The 18,734-nt window shown below is 29.3% G+C and overlaps 4 protein-coding genes and 1 non-coding gene across 5 annotated transcripts; 2 read left to right on the top strand and 3 right to left on the bottom strand.

The window, feature by feature from the left end:
• Positions 1-6,691: 6,691 nt before the first annotated feature.
• On the bottom strand, positions 6,692-12,535 carry LOC113793837 (uncharacterized). The gene is made up of 5 exons (XM_075823387.1): positions 12,217-12,535; positions 9,177-12,152; positions 8,901-9,104; positions 8,596-8,820; positions 6,692-8,526 (listed from the first exon to the last, which is right to left on the bottom strand). The coding sequence occupies exons 2-5, from the start codon at positions 12,020-12,022 to the stop codon at positions 6,717-6,719; spliced, it is 5,085 nt and encodes a 1,694-aa protein (XP_075679502.1). The 5' UTR covers positions 12,023-12,152; positions 12,217-12,535; the 3' UTR covers positions 6,692-6,716.
• Positions 12,536-12,850: 315 nt separating this feature from the next.
• On the bottom strand, positions 12,851-15,104 carry LOC113793825 (uncharacterized). Its single transcript, XM_075823388.1, is given in 2 exon segments — positions 12,851-13,551; positions 13,553-15,104. Coding segments are annotated over 2 exon segments (1,740 nt in total). The 5' UTR covers positions 14,630-15,104; the 3' UTR covers positions 12,851-12,888.
• Positions 15,105-15,142: 38 nt separating this feature from the next.
• LOC113793835 (polyprenal reductase) lies at positions 15,143-18,383 on the top strand. The gene has a single exon (XM_075823389.1). It carries the CDS (start codon positions 15,236-15,238, stop codon positions 16,115-16,117), a length of 882 nt encoding a protein of 293 aa, XP_075679504.1. The 5' UTR covers positions 15,143-15,235; the 3' UTR covers positions 16,118-18,383.
• On the bottom strand, positions 16,138-17,973 carry LOC113793836 (S-methyl-5'-thioadenosine phosphorylase-like). Its single transcript, XM_027343909.2, has 2 exons — positions 17,415-17,973; positions 16,138-16,985 (listed from the first exon to the last, which is right to left on the bottom strand). Exons 1-2 carry the CDS (start codon positions 17,971-17,973, stop codon positions 16,219-16,221), a joined length of 1,326 nt encoding a protein of 441 aa, XP_027199710.2. The 3' UTR covers positions 16,138-16,218.
• Positions 18,273-18,384, top strand: LOC113793858 (U6atac minor spliceosomal RNA). The gene has a single exon (XR_003474838.1). It is a non-coding gene; the product is annotated as a U6atac minor spliceosomal RNA (small nuclear RNA).
• Positions 18,385-18,734: the final 350 nt, after the last annotated feature.

Below are 18,734 nucleotides of genomic sequence, written 5' to 3'. Positions count from 1 at the left end.
AAGATCATTGAATGAATGAATGAATGAAACTTCATTAAGTGTTAAAAAAAATTAGTTTCAAGAATGAAAAAAAAACACAGAATTCAAACAAAACAAAACAAAAAACGACAAATTATATGCGCATATTGACATTTAACCCCTTCCCCTTCTCTCTTTTTTTTTGTTGTTGAAAAAAAAATTAATTTTCATTCAATTCCTTAGGCCTGATTTCAAACAAATTGAATTTTCTTCTTCTTCTTTGGTGAATGTTGTTCCCGAAAAAAATAAGAAAATCCAATCAAACAAAACGACAAATTGAAAGAAGAAGAAGAAGAAAATTTGACATTTAAAATCTTTTTTGTTGTTGAAAATATAATAAGCCTTTTTTTTGTTTGTTAAGATGAATATTTTCCATCTTAACAATCTAATTTTGGTTTGGTTTCATTCATTCATTGGTCTTTGTTACACATTTATCATCTTACTTTTCTTTCTCTGTTGCTCTAACAACCAGAAATTTCTTCTTTTTTTTGAAATCAAATTCCAATGGGATAATTTTTTTTCTCTTTACTTGGGCTAGAGAAAATGAAAATGAAAAGAAAGAAGAAATGAAAGAGAAAATCTCAGGTATCATCATTAGCAAACATGAAAGAACAGTATTTCAAGTAATAATGATGATGATGATGATACATATCATAATCATCATTCATAGCCTTTGAAAGACGATTATCTTCTTATTTTGTGTGGTCGATTTCCTACAAATCAATCAATTAATTGATCGATATTGGTTCTGATCAATCGATCTGATCTGGTCTGTATCGATCCGAACATATTATTATTATCATTATTATTATTAATAGCCAATTGAAAGACAAGGAAAAGATGAAAAACAACAACAACAAAAACAAAAATGATTCCTTTTTTTTCTATGATTCCTTTTCTATATAGTCAATGATTTCGACAAGATTCGATTCTAGATACTAAGAATTTACTATTGGTCAAACAAGAAGATTTTGTTGTTGTTGTTAAAATGCTAAGAAGATTCTTCAGCAAAGACACAACAGCAACACCCACGAACAAACAAAAATAATGATGATAATAATATGGGTATGTAATCAGCCAAAAGTAAAGTAAAGTAGAAGTAATTAATTTTTTTTTCTTGTTTTTTTGTTTTCTGTTTTCAATTCATCAATCTTATCATCATTTATTAATGATGGGATTTTTCGTTTTTTTTTCTGGATAGTCGTGTAGGTTTCATTTTCAATTTAAATTTTTTTCTATTTTCTTTTGTTTTCGTCCCAAAAAAAAGACGACTATAAGTGAAAAATGTTTGCCAAAATCTTTCTCCATTTTTAGATCTGTTGTATATTTGGTTCATTTTATTTCCGGTTTTTTTTTGTATTTTCTGGCCAAGAGACTTCTATAATTTCTTATTCACCATTATAATTATTATCATTAATTTTTCTTACAAATTTTTCCAGGGATTTTCCCGAATCGATTTTTTTCATTCATTCAGTCACAATAATTCTTTCAATTTGTGACCCTAGCAATGAAAAAAGAGAGAAGGAAAAAACTTTCCAACATAATGATTATAGGATGAGAATGAGAGAAAGAAAAAAAAACCTTGTTCTTATGTAAATTGTAAGGTTTTATCTTTTGTAAATTCAGAGAAAAACTCTTTTCGTTTCGGCATTTTTCTCTGTTTTTTTTTCTTCTTTATATTCAATTAACATTCGATTAATCGGATATTGTTTTTTACTCTTCAAGAGAGAGAGAGAGAGAGAGAGAATTTTCATCATCATTATCATTATCATTTACACACTGAAAAAAAACAAATTGAATGAATATTCTCATTTAACGTAATCAACGAATAATAATAAAACAAAGACGGCGACTACGACAAATAATCGTAACTAAAAAGAAGTATATACTTTTATTATTATTATTATTATTTCAAGTATTCAAAAGAACTATGCTCAAGAATATTCTTACAACAAAACCTATCGAATGAATTTTCGTTTTTGGGTAAGAATTTTGTTTGTTTTTTTTCGTTGTTATGTGTGTAACAAATGATTGACATGAAAAAAAGCATAAGTGTGTATTGTTGTTGTTGTTGTTATGTAATCGAAAAGAATCTTATAGGAGAAAGAGAATATTCTTAACAGCAAAACATGTAAAAAAAGCTTAAGATTCATGTTCTTAACACAACAATGAAAAAAAAACTTTTGTAAATTCTTCAACCATTCGGATTTTCGAGGCTAAAAGATCGGTGTATTATTTATTTTTTTTTCTGAAGAGAAAATCTCTCTCTCTCTCTCACTTCTACAGACTTTATATTTAGCAAACAAACAAACAAGCAAAACGATTAGGATTCGATCAACAACCAAAAATAAAGGCTGGTGACATTTACACTCATTCTATATTTTCTTTTGCTGTTTGCTTCATAAAAACTGAACCAGAAGGAAAAAAATGATCCAGATGTATCATGTTCTACGCAGAGAGAGAGAGAGAGAGAGAGAGAGAACATATGATTATAATGATAAGAATAATAATTATTTTTTTTTGTAAACGTGAAGAGCAAAAGCGAAAACTATCAAGTAATGTTTGGATTGGTTTTTGCGTTTTTTTCCATTGTGTTTGGGTTGGATGAAAAAGTAATGATGAACAAACACAACTATAAATGAGAAACTGAAAATGAACAATATTTATTTATTTATTTTCTGTTTTTTTTTCTCACTCTACAAATTGCTTCTGTTTTGCCAATAATGGTGGTGGTGGTGGTAATGATGATAATGATGAAGAATTAACTTTGTTTGTTTAAGGATGATTTTTTCTACCAAATGGAATTTGATAGTTTTTTTTTGTCTTCCCACTCCCGTATATTTTTTATTTTTTTGATTGATTGAAGATTCTCAGTATCAGAATTCCAGATGATAATTCAATGGAAAACGACAACAACAACAACAAAAATCGTAAATCATATATAAGACACAAGGAATAACTTTTTTTCAAACAAAAAAAATAAAAAATAAAAAAATTCCATTTTATTTTGCAAGATAATACACGACGATATCGACATTATCAGTTTCGAACAGGATGAAAATAGTCAATGTTTGAATAATAAAACAACAACAACGAAAAAGAAAAAATGCTGATAATAATTATAATAAATGGCTTCTTCTCTCTCTCTCTCTCTCTTTGTAATTATCATGATCATCATTAAGAAAACCAACATCGCATCATTTACAGAAAAACAATTTTCCAAAACTAATTAGTGTTGTTGTTGTTGTTGTTGTTGTTGTTGTACATCATTAAGTTAATTCTTTGGAAACGAAAGAATTACACAGAATAAATCATCAGTGAAATGTTTTTTTCCAAAGAGAAAAAAATTTCCATCATGATTATGATTTGTTTGTTTGTTTATATTCCTTGGTTCTCACCCCTCCCAAAAAAAAAAAAAAAATCATTGATTGATTTCCCCCCTCCTCTCACATCATCTGATTTTCAAATCAGTTTATTCAGAATTTCTACTATTTCTACTTCTTCTTCAAAGAAAAAAAAATTGACGTTATTCCATTGAATAGAATAGAATGCAAGCAAACAAACAAACAAAAAAAACACATTACGTTCTCCTAAATTCATTGCTTTAGGCCAGAAAAAAAATCTATTCAATTTGAATTTGTTATGTATAGTAGTGAATGGTGTTTGTCTCCTTTACCATACATTTTGGTAGGTTATCAATAAAACATTATCAAAGTAATTTTCTTCTACTTTTTTCCTGACTTGCTTCTTGTTCATAACCAAAAATATAGGCCAGGAACGATGATGATGATGATGACGGGGTAACCAAGACCAAATAAAAACAACAAACAAATAGAAAATTCGGTACCCGAAAAAACAACAACAACAAAAAATTCTTCGATACATATAACACCAGCGGCAGCAGCAGCAGTAGCTATATGTTTTTTTTTATTTTGGCTTTGTTTCGCGTTTCACGCTACAATGAATGTTTGAATCATTATTTATAATTTTTTTTTGCTTTTGCTTTTACTTTCTCAGTTCGTTTGTTTCTTTATTATATTTTTCATTTTTCTTTTCTTTTCTTTTTTTTACATATTTTTTTTCGTTTCTTTAATAGTTTTTCTTTCTTTCTTCCAAAGTAAGTAAGTAAGTAAAACTTTTTTTCTGGTTGTAACAGTATTTTGTTCCATTGTTGTTGTTGATGATGATGATAAGATGTTTAACTTGTTTTGTTTTGTTTTGGCACTGGAACGGTGCTGGAATTCACCTGTCGTCTTCGTCGTTTTCTTTTTTTTCCATTGATTTAGGTGAAAAAAGTTTTCGTTTTTCTGTTTGTTTGTTTGTTTCCAAAAAAAATATTTTCTGTTCATTTTTTTTCAAAAAATTTTTAAATAATGATGCTGCTGATGATGATGATGAAGTTGCAAGTTTTTTTCAGTTTTCCTTTTGCCTTTCTTTCTCTCTTTCGTTTGACAACCAAATTAATCTTTGGATTGGAATTTTTTTCGCAGAATTTTCTGCCATGTTCCCGTGTGTTTGCGCTGTTGTTTTTTTTTCTGATTGAAAAAAAATAACCAAAACATTATCAATAATGGATATTAAGGTAAAAAAAAGAAAGAAAGATCAACTGTACCTTAGATCACCTGCTGTATCGCAATTTCCAATTAGAATCAATTTTCAATTGAAAATTCTTATTATTATTATTAAATAATTGAAAATAATCTTCTTTTTCTTTCGAAAAAAAAAAAAAAGAATATTCTCCTTTTTACCTAATGAATATTGATTATTGAGAAATGTGATCGGATAGTTTTGTTTGGTAGAATTTTCATTTTGTTTGTCTTTCTGATTGCAAAAATATGAAAAAAAACCTTTTGCCTTCCTGAATCTGTCAGAAAGAAAAATTCATTTCCGTCATCTGAAGCATCTGAAACACAATTTCAACACTTACGCACACACAAGCAGTTCTTTTTTTAGCACATTTGAACCCGAAAAAAAACATTACGATATTAGAAAAAATGGAATCATCATCTGTGAAAAAAATGTCAAGAATCCAATTGAAACTAGAGTTGAAAATATATTTTTTTCCCTATCAATTTCTTTTTGAGAAAAGGTGGTGAAACACTTGAAACATTTTTTGGGATGTTTGATGCTTTTTTTGCCAAAAAAAAGATGGAATCTTCCTGAAATACCTGTGAAAATGTTCAGTAGTAATAATGGTTATTTTGGTGGTTGTTCAGTTTTCGTTGTTTTGTTATTTCATTAATAACAGTTGTGATGTGTTTTGTTGTTTTCCCTTCCCCTCCAGAAAAAAATTAATAATCATCGTTTTGGTCAAAAACTTGTCAAAAACAGAACATTTTGAATGTAGATTGGTCTAATTTTTTCCCCAGAAATAACAAAAAAAAAAAAACATTTGTAATTTGAAATCGGATTGAGAAAGAAAGAAAGAAAAACAAAGAATTCTCCATTTCAATCAATTTTGATTTATATTTATTATGGTTTAGTTTTTTTTGATTATCAAAAACAAACCATAATAAATTTTTGTTACTGTTTAGTTGACTTTTATCAACTACAAATTTGTGCATTTGACAGCCAGCCAATGTCTGTCTGATTTGAGAATCGTTCCGATCGATTAATCGATTGATTTGATTATTAGATCGATATTTTAATCAATAAAATCTTATAAATATATCGGTCGATTTGGTATACGGATTTTTTTTCTATTTGCAAACAAAAAAATGTTTATTTTTTTCTACTTTACAATCGATTGATCGAAACCAACCAAGTCAATATTTGAATTAAATGAATGATATAAAAAAAATCGGCCATTAATAAATAAATAAACATGTTTAAATATTAGATTAATGATGATATAGGTATTGGGTGAATAATTGTAATGAAAGTTTGTTTTTGTTCTTCTTCTTCTTTTTTTTCGTTATTATCTAACTCGGTAAATTAATTTGAATTGATTCAAAGTAAATTAATCGAATCCAATATATATTCAAAATAGATCGAAATATATAATGAACTAAAGATATAAATTAAATTAACTATTTGTAAATGACAATGATAAATGTTAATTGGTAATGGTTATTTTATGTTAATCAATATTCGATATCGACACACACACACACAACACCATTAACTTGTAATTTTATTTTTTTTGAAAAAAAAACAAAACTCGTGGCGCCATCTAATTTGTGAGAATAATCATACGATTTTTTTTGTTTTGTTTTTTTTGGTCAATAAAATTAATTGTCCGTTTTTTTTATTGTCCAAAAATGAAAAATAAAATAATAAAATTTTTGCTTCAATAATCAAATGTGTATGTGTGAAGAATATATATCAAAGTATTTGTATTGTGTTGTTCATAAAAAAACAGGAAGAAAAAAAAATTTTACACAAAAATTGACAAGAAAGTTATGAAAGAAATTGAAATAAAAAGAAATACAAGGAAATGGTCGATTGTTGCATGGTCGGTTGTTGTATGTCGTAAATATAAATATTGTCTGTGTGGAAAAAAAATTATAATTACAGAATTCATACATCCCATATAATCGATAAATGAATTAAGGCTAGATAAAAATCATGATCAAATCAAAATTGAGTGAAAAAAAGGAAAAGAAGTTTTGAAAAATAATAATAAAAACAAAAGAATTCAACGGAATAAATAAATAAAAAAGAAATGACCATATAAAGAAGAATTGAACCATATGACCCTAATTTTTATTATAATAATGTTGTTGAAATTGATGAAATTGCTGTTGTTGTTGTTGTGCGGTATGATGTATTGAATGATGATTATGATGAAGTGAATGATTATTATTATTATTATTGTATGGCTGATGTACATTCATTTGTCCATTCTGTATGGCCGAAATATTTGATGATGATCGTAATGGTCGTGTTGAAGATCGATAATTATTATTATTATTGCTACTATTATTATTTGTATTTGTAGATGATGGCGTTGTTGATTGATTAGTATTATATGATTGAACACCATTTGCTGTAGCCAAAAATGATTGTTGATTAATGAATGGTGTTGTTTGTGGATGATGATGTTGATGATGAAGATTATGTGACAATGGTTGTTGTTGTTGTTGATGAAGGTGTGATGAATGATTTTTTGGATCGATTAAATTACCATGTAAATTATTATGATGACCAATAAGTTTTGAATCAAAATTAGCCGATTGTGAGACCGAAAGAAATTGTGATGATGGTAGTGGAGGAGGAAGAGGAGGTGGTGGCAATGAAGAGGGGCCAATCGTTCCATTATTATTCGATAATGAACTTGAATATCCGGATGATGACGAAGAAGACGACGAAGATGATGATGATGATGAGAAACCAGTAGTAGGTGGTAGATTATTAGGAGTTATATTCGATGATGATAGATTATTTAGATGTTTACTTAGATAATGAGCATAACTATCCGGAATGGTTGATGATGATGATGAATTTGTGTTCGTTAATAATGATGTCGAGTTAGTTAATGAAGAATTGTTTAATAGCTGCTTTGATCCTGATGTTGGTGATTCAGATAACGTGGTCATTGTTGTTGGATTTGATGATGGACCCAATGTCATTGCCTGTTGTTGTTGTTGTTGCAGAGAATTGTTTGAACTTCGTCTAGTTTGACGAACATTATTATCCAAACAATTAGTTTCCATATTATTGTTGTTGTTATTATTATTGGTTCTCAATTGTCTAGTTGAGCCGGTAGTTGTTGTTGTAGCAGCCAAAATATTATTCAATGATGTATTAGTAGGTGTAGAAATTGTTGATGCTGTTGGAGTTGATACCGAACAATTCTGTTGTGATACAGGTGTTGATGAACCAGATTTTATGATCGTATTGGCAGTGTTATTAATCTGTGGCGAAGATGATAATGTTGGGGTTGTTTTTATTAAATTATCATTACTGTTGTTGTTGTTGCTATTATTGTTATTATCAACGATAGCCGTATTTTCACCACCATTTACTGCTCCCGATGATGATGATGTTGTTGATCGTTTAGACATCATTAATGATCTCATCATCATCATCATCATAGCCGGATCAAATTGGTTTGAATCATCATCATCACCATTATTACTACCACTACCATCTTTATTATCATCATTATTTTGAGCTGACATGATTACCATATCTTTAACCAATTTTAATGTTGAATCATAGTAATCTACTTTACGTTGTAATGATTTCATTTCTTTTTGCAATTTATTCTTTTCGGTCATAAGACCATGAAGTTTTTGTAACATAATGGACGGTTCTTTATTTTCTTCTTGTGTCATCAAAAAATGTGATGAATGTATCCATTGAAATTCTAATAATTCTTCCAATGTCTTCGGTGTTGGTGGTAAATCAATGGATGGTGAATGTTGTAAAACTGTTGGTTGAATATTTGGTCCATAACATGGAATCATAGTGGGGCTAAATGGAATTTGTGATCTTGCAATGGCTATCGATTTTGATGATTGAGGAATAGTTGGTGTTGGTAGATTAGCCATAGATGATGATGTACTATCATAAACAACAGAAAAAAATCATTAAATAAATTCAAATTTAGAGGAAAAGTTTCGCTAAACATACCATGTTGTTAATAATTTATTATCATTGGAATGATGTAAAATTGTTTTATTATTGGCGACTAGATCTAATGAATGATCTACTGCGTTACTATCCACTCCAGTATTTATCGATAAAGCCGTACAATAATTACTGCCATTAATATTTGCATGAAGATTTGGTGATGTTAATTGTGTATGAAGTGGATGATGAGGTATACAAACATTTGGCAACGGTTGATGATGACAACTATTTACAAAAAAAAAAAAAAAATAGATCAAATACATCAGATCAAATTGAAACAAATAAAAATAATTTAACCAAATTACCATTCAACAATTGGAATGGTCACTTGTGATGATGGTGATGTTATGTTATGCATCGTTTTGGCCACAATTTTAGCCTGTATATCATCACCAATCATGGTGGGAGTCGTTAACGTTTTCTTTTGATGATTAGATATTGGTGATTTTATTGTAGCAGTAGGAGATTTCAATTTGACAATCGATTGATTAGTGTTTTGTGATTGAGATCTAAATATTAACGAAAGGAAAAAAAATCGGTTATGAATGAAATTCAAAATCGGAAAATTCTTATAATTTTACCTGACAGATTTTCTATTTGCGGTTAACATTGTCGATTTTTCATTTGATTTCGATTTGGCTGATTGTTGTTTTGTCAATGTTGACGGATGATGATTAATCTTACTTTTTTGGCTATGGCTACGTGTTTGGGAATTTTTAACACTCACAACAGTATCGATATTGTTTTTCTGTTTCGATGAACGATTCGATGTGATTGATGATGATTTTTGTGAAATTTTGTCAACATTTGTCAAAACGGAAGTATTATTTGAAATTGGCGTTATGTTTGAATTGGAATTATTAACATTTGAACTATTACGACGTTTCATGCTTGTTGTTGTTGTATTAGAACGACCAGATTTTTTTGATTTTCTAACTCGAAAATCTTCATCATGATCATCATCGGTATTGATACGGTTATCATCATCGCTATCACCGGTATCGCTGAGTATTAATTTAGATGATTGTGAACGTTTTGTCAAATTAACTGTAGAATTGGGAATTGTCGTTGCCGTATTCATCGAACCACTTTTTTCAACAATCGAAATGGTTTGACTAATAACACCAGGTGCTTTTGTTATTGTACGATTTGTCGATGAAGTCGTCGTTGTAGATAATTCATTCTTTAATGGCTGTAATTGTTGGCTAATTGGCTGTTTTGATTCGGATTTATTATTGATTCGAATTTTTCCTGTATTTGATTTATTGGCAGATTGTTTGGTTGAATCTACTTTCATTTTTTTATTTGTTGTCACTATTTTTGAAGAATTTTTAACAATTTTTTTCGATGATTTTTTCTTTCGTTTCATTAATTTATTATCATTATCTTCACTTGATGAATGTGATCGATCAGAATCGGATGATGAACCAGATGAAGATGATCCGGATGCTGATGATGATGATCCTTCATCGGATAATACTAATTTTGATGATTGTAAAATTGATGCATTTGGTTTATGACGATTGATCGAAACAGTTTGGGGAACAGCAGCAATATTATTGGCTGCTGATTGTGCTGACATAATTGCCGTAGTTGATAACGATGTTGTCATATTACCGTTAGCTGTTGAAGATGGAAGAATAGTCGAATTAGATATTGGCTGTTTTTTTGGTGGTGTATTAGTGGCTGTAGTCGATGAAGATGAACTACTTGAATCATCGGAATCGGAATCAGAATCACCATCATCAGAACTACTATCATCAGTACCATCAGAATTATCATCATCTTCTGATGTCGTTGATAATGGAGATCGTCTTTTCGATGAAGATGATGATTGTGGTTGTTTACGTTTATTTCCACTAGTTGGGATAATAGCTGATGTTGATTGCAATGCGATCGTCGCCGAACGATCAGGTATGTTCGTTGCTCCTGATGATGATGTTGATCGTTTTTTATTCGAAATGTTTACAGCATTTACTACTGGTGATGATTCATTATCATCATCATCGGATGAATCATTTGATGAACCGGAACTTGAAGAACCACTAGATGATGATCCAGATGAAGAAGATGAAGCAGATGATGATGATGATGATGCTGATAATGTACGTTTTCTTGGTATTTGTAATGATTCATTTGGACATACAGGTGATGTTAATATTGATTTTGTAAACGATGATGATTGTTTCGATAAATCGGAAGTATTATTAGTAAAATTTACATTGGTCGTTGAATAAGTGGAATTGAATGAAGGTTTTTTCATTAATTGGCTTGTCGATGAGATCATTGTCGATGTTTTTGATGATGGCTTATTATTATTATTATTGGATGAACAGGCAGAATTTTTTCTTTGTTGTTGCGATCGATTATTATTGGCTATTTCTTTCGAAATTTTCAAAGAATTTTTTCCATCCGATGAACCGGATGATGAATTTAGGCTAGTTCGTTGTTGCTGTGTTGATATCACTGATGGTGATGATATTGGTGTTGGTGATGGTAAATTTAATGTCGGTCTATTCGATGATATTAGACCATCATCATTATCATCATTAAGTAAAAGAAAACAATTTGATTGTTTACGATTTGGATCTTCCGGACGATATGCCGGAAGGATTTTAATTTTTGTACGTCGTGGATTTCGTAACTTTTCAATATGTTGCGGACAATAAGCTTTATATTTTAATCTTGTTGCTGATGCTTCTTCACATAAATATCCTTGATATTGAGCACAGGTAACATGAAATTTATTCGGACAATTTGGATAATGACATGACATACAACAACCACTACGTGATGTATCTTTATCTTTACCGCTCATTTCGCATAGAATACAAACACAACCAACACGACGTGGATCAATACGATCCAAAACAATCGGTTCCATTGTATTAATATTTTCAAATTCAACTTCCGGTATATATAATGCACAAACAACATGACACCAACGTCCATTTGCAGTTGGTTTAAATGCACCATATTTGGCTGGACATAATTCACATTTTTCCGGTCGTTTATTTACTGAACATGGTGTACAATACCATTCACCTTTTGGTATTGTTGTTATACCATAACATGCTTCATGTACACCAATTTCACAGCCATCACCATCACAATAGATAATTACATTATCTAAATATCCTTCATCTTGGCCACAAACAACACAACCGCCAACCATTTCTTTTTCCGTTGTTGTCGATGATTGTTTTGAATTCCGTTGATTTGATGATGATGATTGTTGATGTTGTTTTGTTGTTGTTAATGATTGTTCGTCTTTTTTGTTACTATTATCATTAATTTGATTATGATTTGTTATGTTTTGTTGTACGGCACTTCCAGATGATAATGAAGATGATGATGATGATGATGATGAATTTAATTGATTAGGAAAATGATTACTATTTAAATGTTGTTGATGGTCAATGTCCATGATTCATTGGACCGGAATCAAATGAAGAAAAAAAATTGAAATCGATAATTTTAGAATAACATTTTTCAATCGATTCAATTAATTCAATTTCCGAATCCAAAAGAGAAAAAAATTTCAATATAAAATTCATCTGGCAAAAACATTCATTTATTAAATTTGATTATTCAATGAAAATCATGGTTCTTGAAACTTACATGCGTGGAAAAAACATTTGGTAAATCAATTTTCTAATGTCAAATCCAAATTATCATCATCGAACATCCATGAACAAAGATGATCGGATGAATCAAAGAAAAAAAGAAGATTATTATCAGATTATTATTGTTGCTCCCTGAATACAATCAGAATACAGTCAAACCACGGAAATGATTATCATTATCATCATTTGATTGATTGATTGATGGATGGACACCACATATAGAATCGGGGATTTTCTTTTGATTCAACACACACACCACACAATCAACAAACATTCGAATACAAAATACACACACACAAACACAGAAATTGGCAGTGGAATTGCTCAATGGACTGCTACAACATCATTATCAAAGAATCCATCATCATATGTAACAAGGTAGTGGTATTCAGAATCAGGATTTTTTGTTGTTGTTGTTGTTGAGAAAGGGAGGGAGGGATAATGGAATAAAATTCATTCATATCCAAATGCTACTATCATTCACATGATACACACACACGGAAGATTTTATCCTCCTCTTTGAGCTAATGGATAATAGATAGTGGTAGTTCCTCGATTATAATCTCGATATATATTTTTTTTAAGATTCGAATGACACATGCGCATATTAACAATAGAATATTCGAATGTTATGAATTTAAAAAAAATTTTTATTTTTGTTTTTTTTTCAAAGATTTTGTGTTTTAATTTTTAAATAAATCAAATGTGTATAATCACAATTAATTAAATCGGGAAATTTACGATGAATTTCGGCAATAATTTTTCCTTTATATTTATAAAGATCACGTTTATTTATCAATGAAGATGATGATGATTGAATCGTAGACGAATCAGCAGATTGAAATGTTGATGTTGTCGAAATAATTGAACGAAATGTTGTTGAAGCAACTGAACGAATATCATCATCATTATTTGTTGATTCAAATTGTTCTGTACCACTTGAATTATTTCGTTGCCATTCGGAAAGAAAACTATTAAGTTGATCCAGACGAAAATGAATATGCTGCCAATATTTTAATTTTATAAATAAAAATTTTCGTATTTTTAATAGAATATCATCATCTATATCGGTGGTTGATTTTCTATTGAAGATATGTATCAATATTCGATGTAAAATTTTCCATGCTTTTAATGAATTTGAATTGGAATGATAATCAAGAAAATTTGTTATCATTTCTAAACATTCGATTGGTTCATCATCAACAATCTGTTGTGCTAAACGTAAAACATATTTTGAATCAGGACATAATCTTTCAATATTTCGAAGACATTCAATTTGTATTGATCGTGAATTATCGTCAAGCGAATGATTAAAATGTCTTTTTAAATCTTTTTAAAAATTCATATAAATAAACATGGCCATTAAGATTATCGGGAAATGTTTTTGAATATTTTGTTAACATTTCCAATGCTTCATCATGATAATGATTATTTCCGTTTTGGCGATTTTCTTCAATAAAAAATAATTCCAACATTATTAATGGTACAATATCCAGATTTAATTCAGGTAATGGTTCCACCGCGAAATGTTCAATTAAATCATTAAAATTTGTTTTTAATTTATCTAATCGTATAGCTGATGATGTTGTTTGTCCATTCAATTTCCAATCAATCAGATCAAAATATTCCATATAAATCCGAAATACAATTTCCAACATATGAAATGATTTAGAAAATTGTTGTTTTTTTTGGCCACGTCTATAACGACGTTCAATTTCTTGATTTAAATCCAATATCATTGATTTACCTTTAGCCAACAGAGATGGTTGTTGATGATAATAACCAACCCAAATGAAATAATTTATTAATTCAATCATTGTTTCATAACGATCAATCATCAGAAATAATAAATTCCATACGAATTTATATGCACTATCAAATCGTTCCGAATTATCAAGCAGATTTGGTTTGGATTTGAATAAAATAAATAGAAAATTACGCATTATTAAATTACATGGCAAACGACGATCAGTAATTAATGCATCGGATAATTGTATGAATGATGACCATTTATGACCACAAAATAGATTACATTGTAATTGCAGTATTAATTCTTTACGATTTAAAATATGTATCAAAATATTACTTGAACACCATTTTGGTTCATATCGTTTTCGATTATTTTCAACATTTTCATTGTTATCATCTTCATCATCATCATTGTCTTCACCATCTTCATCGTCATCATCAATATCGTTGGATCTCTTTTTCTTTCGATGTTTTGTTGTTGTTGCGGATGATGATGTTGATGATTGGGATGGTGATGATGGTATCGAATGAAATAAATCCAAATCTTTATTATTCGATTGTTTTGATTCGTTTGTTGTCGTTGATTTCGATTCAAATTGTTGTTCAATGTCGATCATATTAACATCATCATCACTTAATAAATCTAAATTTTCAGCCATCGTTTTCGAAAATTATCCATTTGATTTGATGATGAAATAACCCCCTGCAAAAATTGTCGATCCTATCATTTATGAATAGAACATTCGAACATCATGCTTGTAAAAATGATGCAAACAAACATTCAATGTTGATTTTCTTTTTCTCTCCTTTTCTCGCTCATCAAAAGTTGAATTGATTTGAAAATTCAAGAATTTTGGAAAGATATCAATAAGAAAATAAAATCATGGTATTTCAATTGGCAACAAAAAACGAAAGTCAATCATCACCGGGTGGTGATTCACTTCCAACAGCCGAACAGATACGAAATGAATCGAAGAAAAAATTGATGCATAATATTTTCTATTTTGGTTTCATTGTGGCTGGTTTACGTTTTGCTGCATCCATATTGAATGATGGTTCATCGATTGTAAAAATAACATAATGATCTTTTTTTTCTTTATTAATTTGTTTCCAAAAACTTTTGTTCCGCAAAGCGTTTGAAATGAATAAAATTTTGTAGTTTTTTTCTTATTAATGTGAACAATTTTTTGACTACTAGATGGCATCATTTATTGTTTTTCATTTGATTTTGTTGATTTCATCATTTTTCATCGATCCTGACCACGATGATGACGATCACCATGATTACCGGATTAATATTATTCTGGAATCTATTATCGATTGGAATTATTATCACCGGTACGATAACACTTTGTGATTTGGAAAAAATTCCCGAATTTATACGATCATTAATTTTTTATGGAAAATTTAAATCATTAAAATCAAAACAATCGAATGAAGAACGATGGTCACCAACGAAATCATATTATCAACGTTTACTATCGATAATCGATACAATCGTTCGAATGTTAGAAATACCGAAATATTGGTTTCGTCATTTTTATATCCTATCATTTTGTTTGAATTCCATATTACTAATTCGATTGATTTATCTGACAAAATTTGAATTGAAATTCCTTATTGGTTTACAATGGTTGCAAAGTCTTCGAAGATTATATGAAACATTTTATGTTTCGAAATTTTCCGATAATACTATAAATTTTGTTCATTATTTTGTCGGGATATTATTCTATTTGACAATTGGTTTGGCTACCTACAATAATGGTGATTTTAATCGTCATAATTCCACAGATTTATCATCATCAATGATGATTGTAATCATTTTTATTGCCAGTTCAATTGTTCAATATCAATCGCATCAGATTTTGGCCAATCTTCGAAATAACAAACCAAACACTAAAAATGATTATTTCATTCCACAAGGTGGCCTATTTGATTATATTTCTTGTCCACATTATTTAGCCGAAATTATTATCTATGTTTGTTTATGGTTACTTTCAAATCATAGTAATTTATGGTCAACAATGTTAATGTTTGTTATTGTTAATCAAACAATTGCTGCACAAATATCAAATCGATGGTATCGAAAACGTTTTGGTGATCGTTTTCCAAAAACCATCAAAGCATTGATACCGTTTGTGTTTTAATTAATCAATCAATCAACAAGTTTGGCAATTTTCTAATTTTTTTATTTATTTAATTTTCGCGAAGTAAAAAAAGAAAAGAAACTTTTCTGGAAAAATTCAAATTATTTAGCCATAATTGCATTTCGTGCAATCATTGCTTTATGTTCAATAGTTTTTGTCCAATCAATTTGTTTGATTTTTTTAATCGAACGAACTAAAACATCTTTTGCTTTTTTTGAAACTTCTGCTAGTGTTTTGTTGACAACATCAACCGATACGGCAAATTCTTCTGGATGCCAACAATCATAATCAGTTACCAATGCAATTGTTGCATAAATCAAACCTAATTCATTGGCTAATTGTACTTCAGGTACCATTGTCATACCAACTAAATCAGCACCCCACGATTGATATAAACGTGATTCGGCTAATGTTGAAAATCTTGGTCCTTCAATACAAACCGCTGTTAATGATGGATGACATTTATAACCAGCTTCGCAAGCACTTTGATAAAAAATTTCCTGTAATTTTGGATCATATGGACGTGGTTGTGGAATATGTGCTACTTTATAAAATGATCGACCACCACGAACATTTGTACGATCAATATATTGATCCATAATTCCAAGATGACCCGGAGCGATTGATTGTTTCAATGAACCACAAGCTGATGTTGTTAAAATATGAGTACATCCTAACTGTTTTAATGTGCAAAGATTTGCACGATAATTAACATTTGTTGGGCTAATATCATGTTGACGACCATGACGACCAAGTATATAAACATCAATATCATCAATTTTTCCCGATATTAATTCCGAATCTGATGGTTGTCCATAAGGAGTTTCCGGTACTTTTATCATCTTTTTATCGGTTAAGATGGATGAATCTTGATCCAAACCGGTACCGCCAATAATTCCAATTTTTATTTGTGATTTCATTTTGTCAATTCTCGAAAACACTAAAACAACAAGCAGGGAAAAAATACAAATGTTCTTTTAATCGAATCTTCGAATCAGGATGGTTGCTCGATGAAAAAATATTAATAAGAACAAAAAACAATGAACTTTGAACGATTTGATAACTTGATTTGAACAAAAAAAAATTCTAAAAAGAAGCGCATGCTCATTTCGCGAATAAGAAAAAACAATCGATATATCGAATCGAATTTTATTCGAATGAAAAAACCAAATTATCAACAAACATCCAAATTATGATAATAATTGTGATTGCATAAAACAACAATCTTCATAAAGAAATGCAATAAAATCAATAGCCATTAAACCGATTGATGTTGGCGGTATTTGTTGATTAATACGAACATCTATGAAAAATTGTACAGCACCATTACTAAGATCAATTGGTAATGATAAAAATTGCCAATATTCATCAATATTTGTTAAAGCCATTTTTGATTGCCATTTATTTGTATAATGATAAATTGTACGATCATTACGATCACGTTGTCTTAAGAACCAATGTGAAATAGCCGGTCCATATGTTAATGATTTTATCATTAAACAACCTTTTGTAAAATTATATGCCGGATAATAACGTCCAGATATTCTTGCACCGATTGGTTGATCATGATCATTATCACTATGACGATCAATTTTCGATATATCCAATATCATCATACCTAATGATGATAATTGTTCAAATTCATCGATTATTTGAAATGGTATTGTATTTGGTTGTGAACGATAACCACAAGTTTGATTCCAATTAAATGAACAAAATGAATAATATTGACCTTGACCATTCTGGTAGACTGGATTATGTAGATCATAAAAATATTTATAATTAAAAGCCAATGATTGATGACTAATAATTGAAAGAATTATCACCAAAAAACATGACAATAAACGAATGATCATGATGATGATGACCAGAAACAATCGATTTTCAAGTCTAACTATCCAATGATTGATCAATATGATTCATCAAAGATTTTTATCTATCATCGCCAGTTGATTGAAGAATAAAAATTTGAAAACAGTGGAATAATTTATCCATAATTGGATTGGATTTTGTATATAGAAAATGTTTTTTAAGCCATTTATGGTCTGTATCATCAATTTCGAAAAAATGGTTTGCTTTTAAAAAACTGTAATGAAAACTTCCTATCCAAATGGTTTACTATAAATAACAAATTGAACAACCGATATTCGGTTGTGTGTTGTGAAAAGGAGAGAAGGTTAGCACTCCCCTGGATGAGGACGGATTTATAAAGACACACACATATGTCTTGAAAACATGGTTTTAGCAAAACCATGTGAATTTTTTTTTGTTTGTTTGAAAATAAAATTTTTATTCAAAAATGAAATATTCATTTGTTTTAGTTAATATTTTTGATTTGAATGATGATGCAAAAACAATCAAAGAGAAAAAAAATTGAACAAAAAAATGATGAATGATTGAAATGAATGAGGTAAAATATATTCTGATGGTGATGATCGTTTACATAATATTTGCTTAATGATGTAATTAGAGGATGCTTTTAATCAAGTGATGTCTGTTTAGTAGTTAATGTTAGAGTTGATTGTTGAATAAGAATTGAATGTTTTTTCTTCTTCTTCTGAATGAATGAATACAATATTTAAAGGGAAATCCGGGTGAACAAAAAATATCAAAATAA

This window comes from Dermatophagoides pteronyssinus, unplaced genomic scaffold, assembly GCF_027571235.1.
Source record: "Dermatophagoides pteronyssinus isolate colony J.1.1.1.1 unplaced genomic scaffold, Derpt_VIB-CSIC_2022.12 sq0027, whole genome shotgun sequence".
In the NCBI taxonomy this organism is placed as follows: Eukaryota; Metazoa; Arthropoda; class Arachnida; order Sarcoptiformes; family Pyroglyphidae; genus Dermatophagoides; species Dermatophagoides pteronyssinus.
This window is presented reverse-complemented; position numbering and strand designations above follow the sequence as displayed.

Bases quoted from the DNA above. Each gene is read 5' to 3' on its own strand.
- LOC113793837 (XM_075823387.1), bottom strand. From the start codon at position 12,022: ATGGACATTGACCATCAACAACATTTAAATAGTAATCATTTTCCTAAT. The intron at 8,821-8,900 runs GTAATTTGGTTA...TTTTGTAAATAG, and splicing joins ACCATTCCAATTGTTGAATG to TTGTCATCATCAACCGTTGC. The intron at 8,527-8,595 runs GTATGTTTAGCG...TGTTTATGATAG, and splicing joins AATAAATTATTAACAACATG to TACATCATCATCTATGGCTA.
- LOC113793835 (XM_075823389.1), top strand. From the start codon at position 15,236: ATGATGACGATCACCATGATTACCGGATTAATATTATTCTGGAATCTA.
- LOC113793836 (XM_027343909.2), bottom strand. From the start codon at position 17,973: ATGATCATTCGTTTATTGTCATGTTTTTTGGTGATAATTCTTTCAATT. The intron at 16,986-17,414 runs GTATTAATCAAC...GTTTGGATCAAG, and splicing joins ACAATTTTTCATAGATGTTC to ATTCATCCATCTTAACCGAT.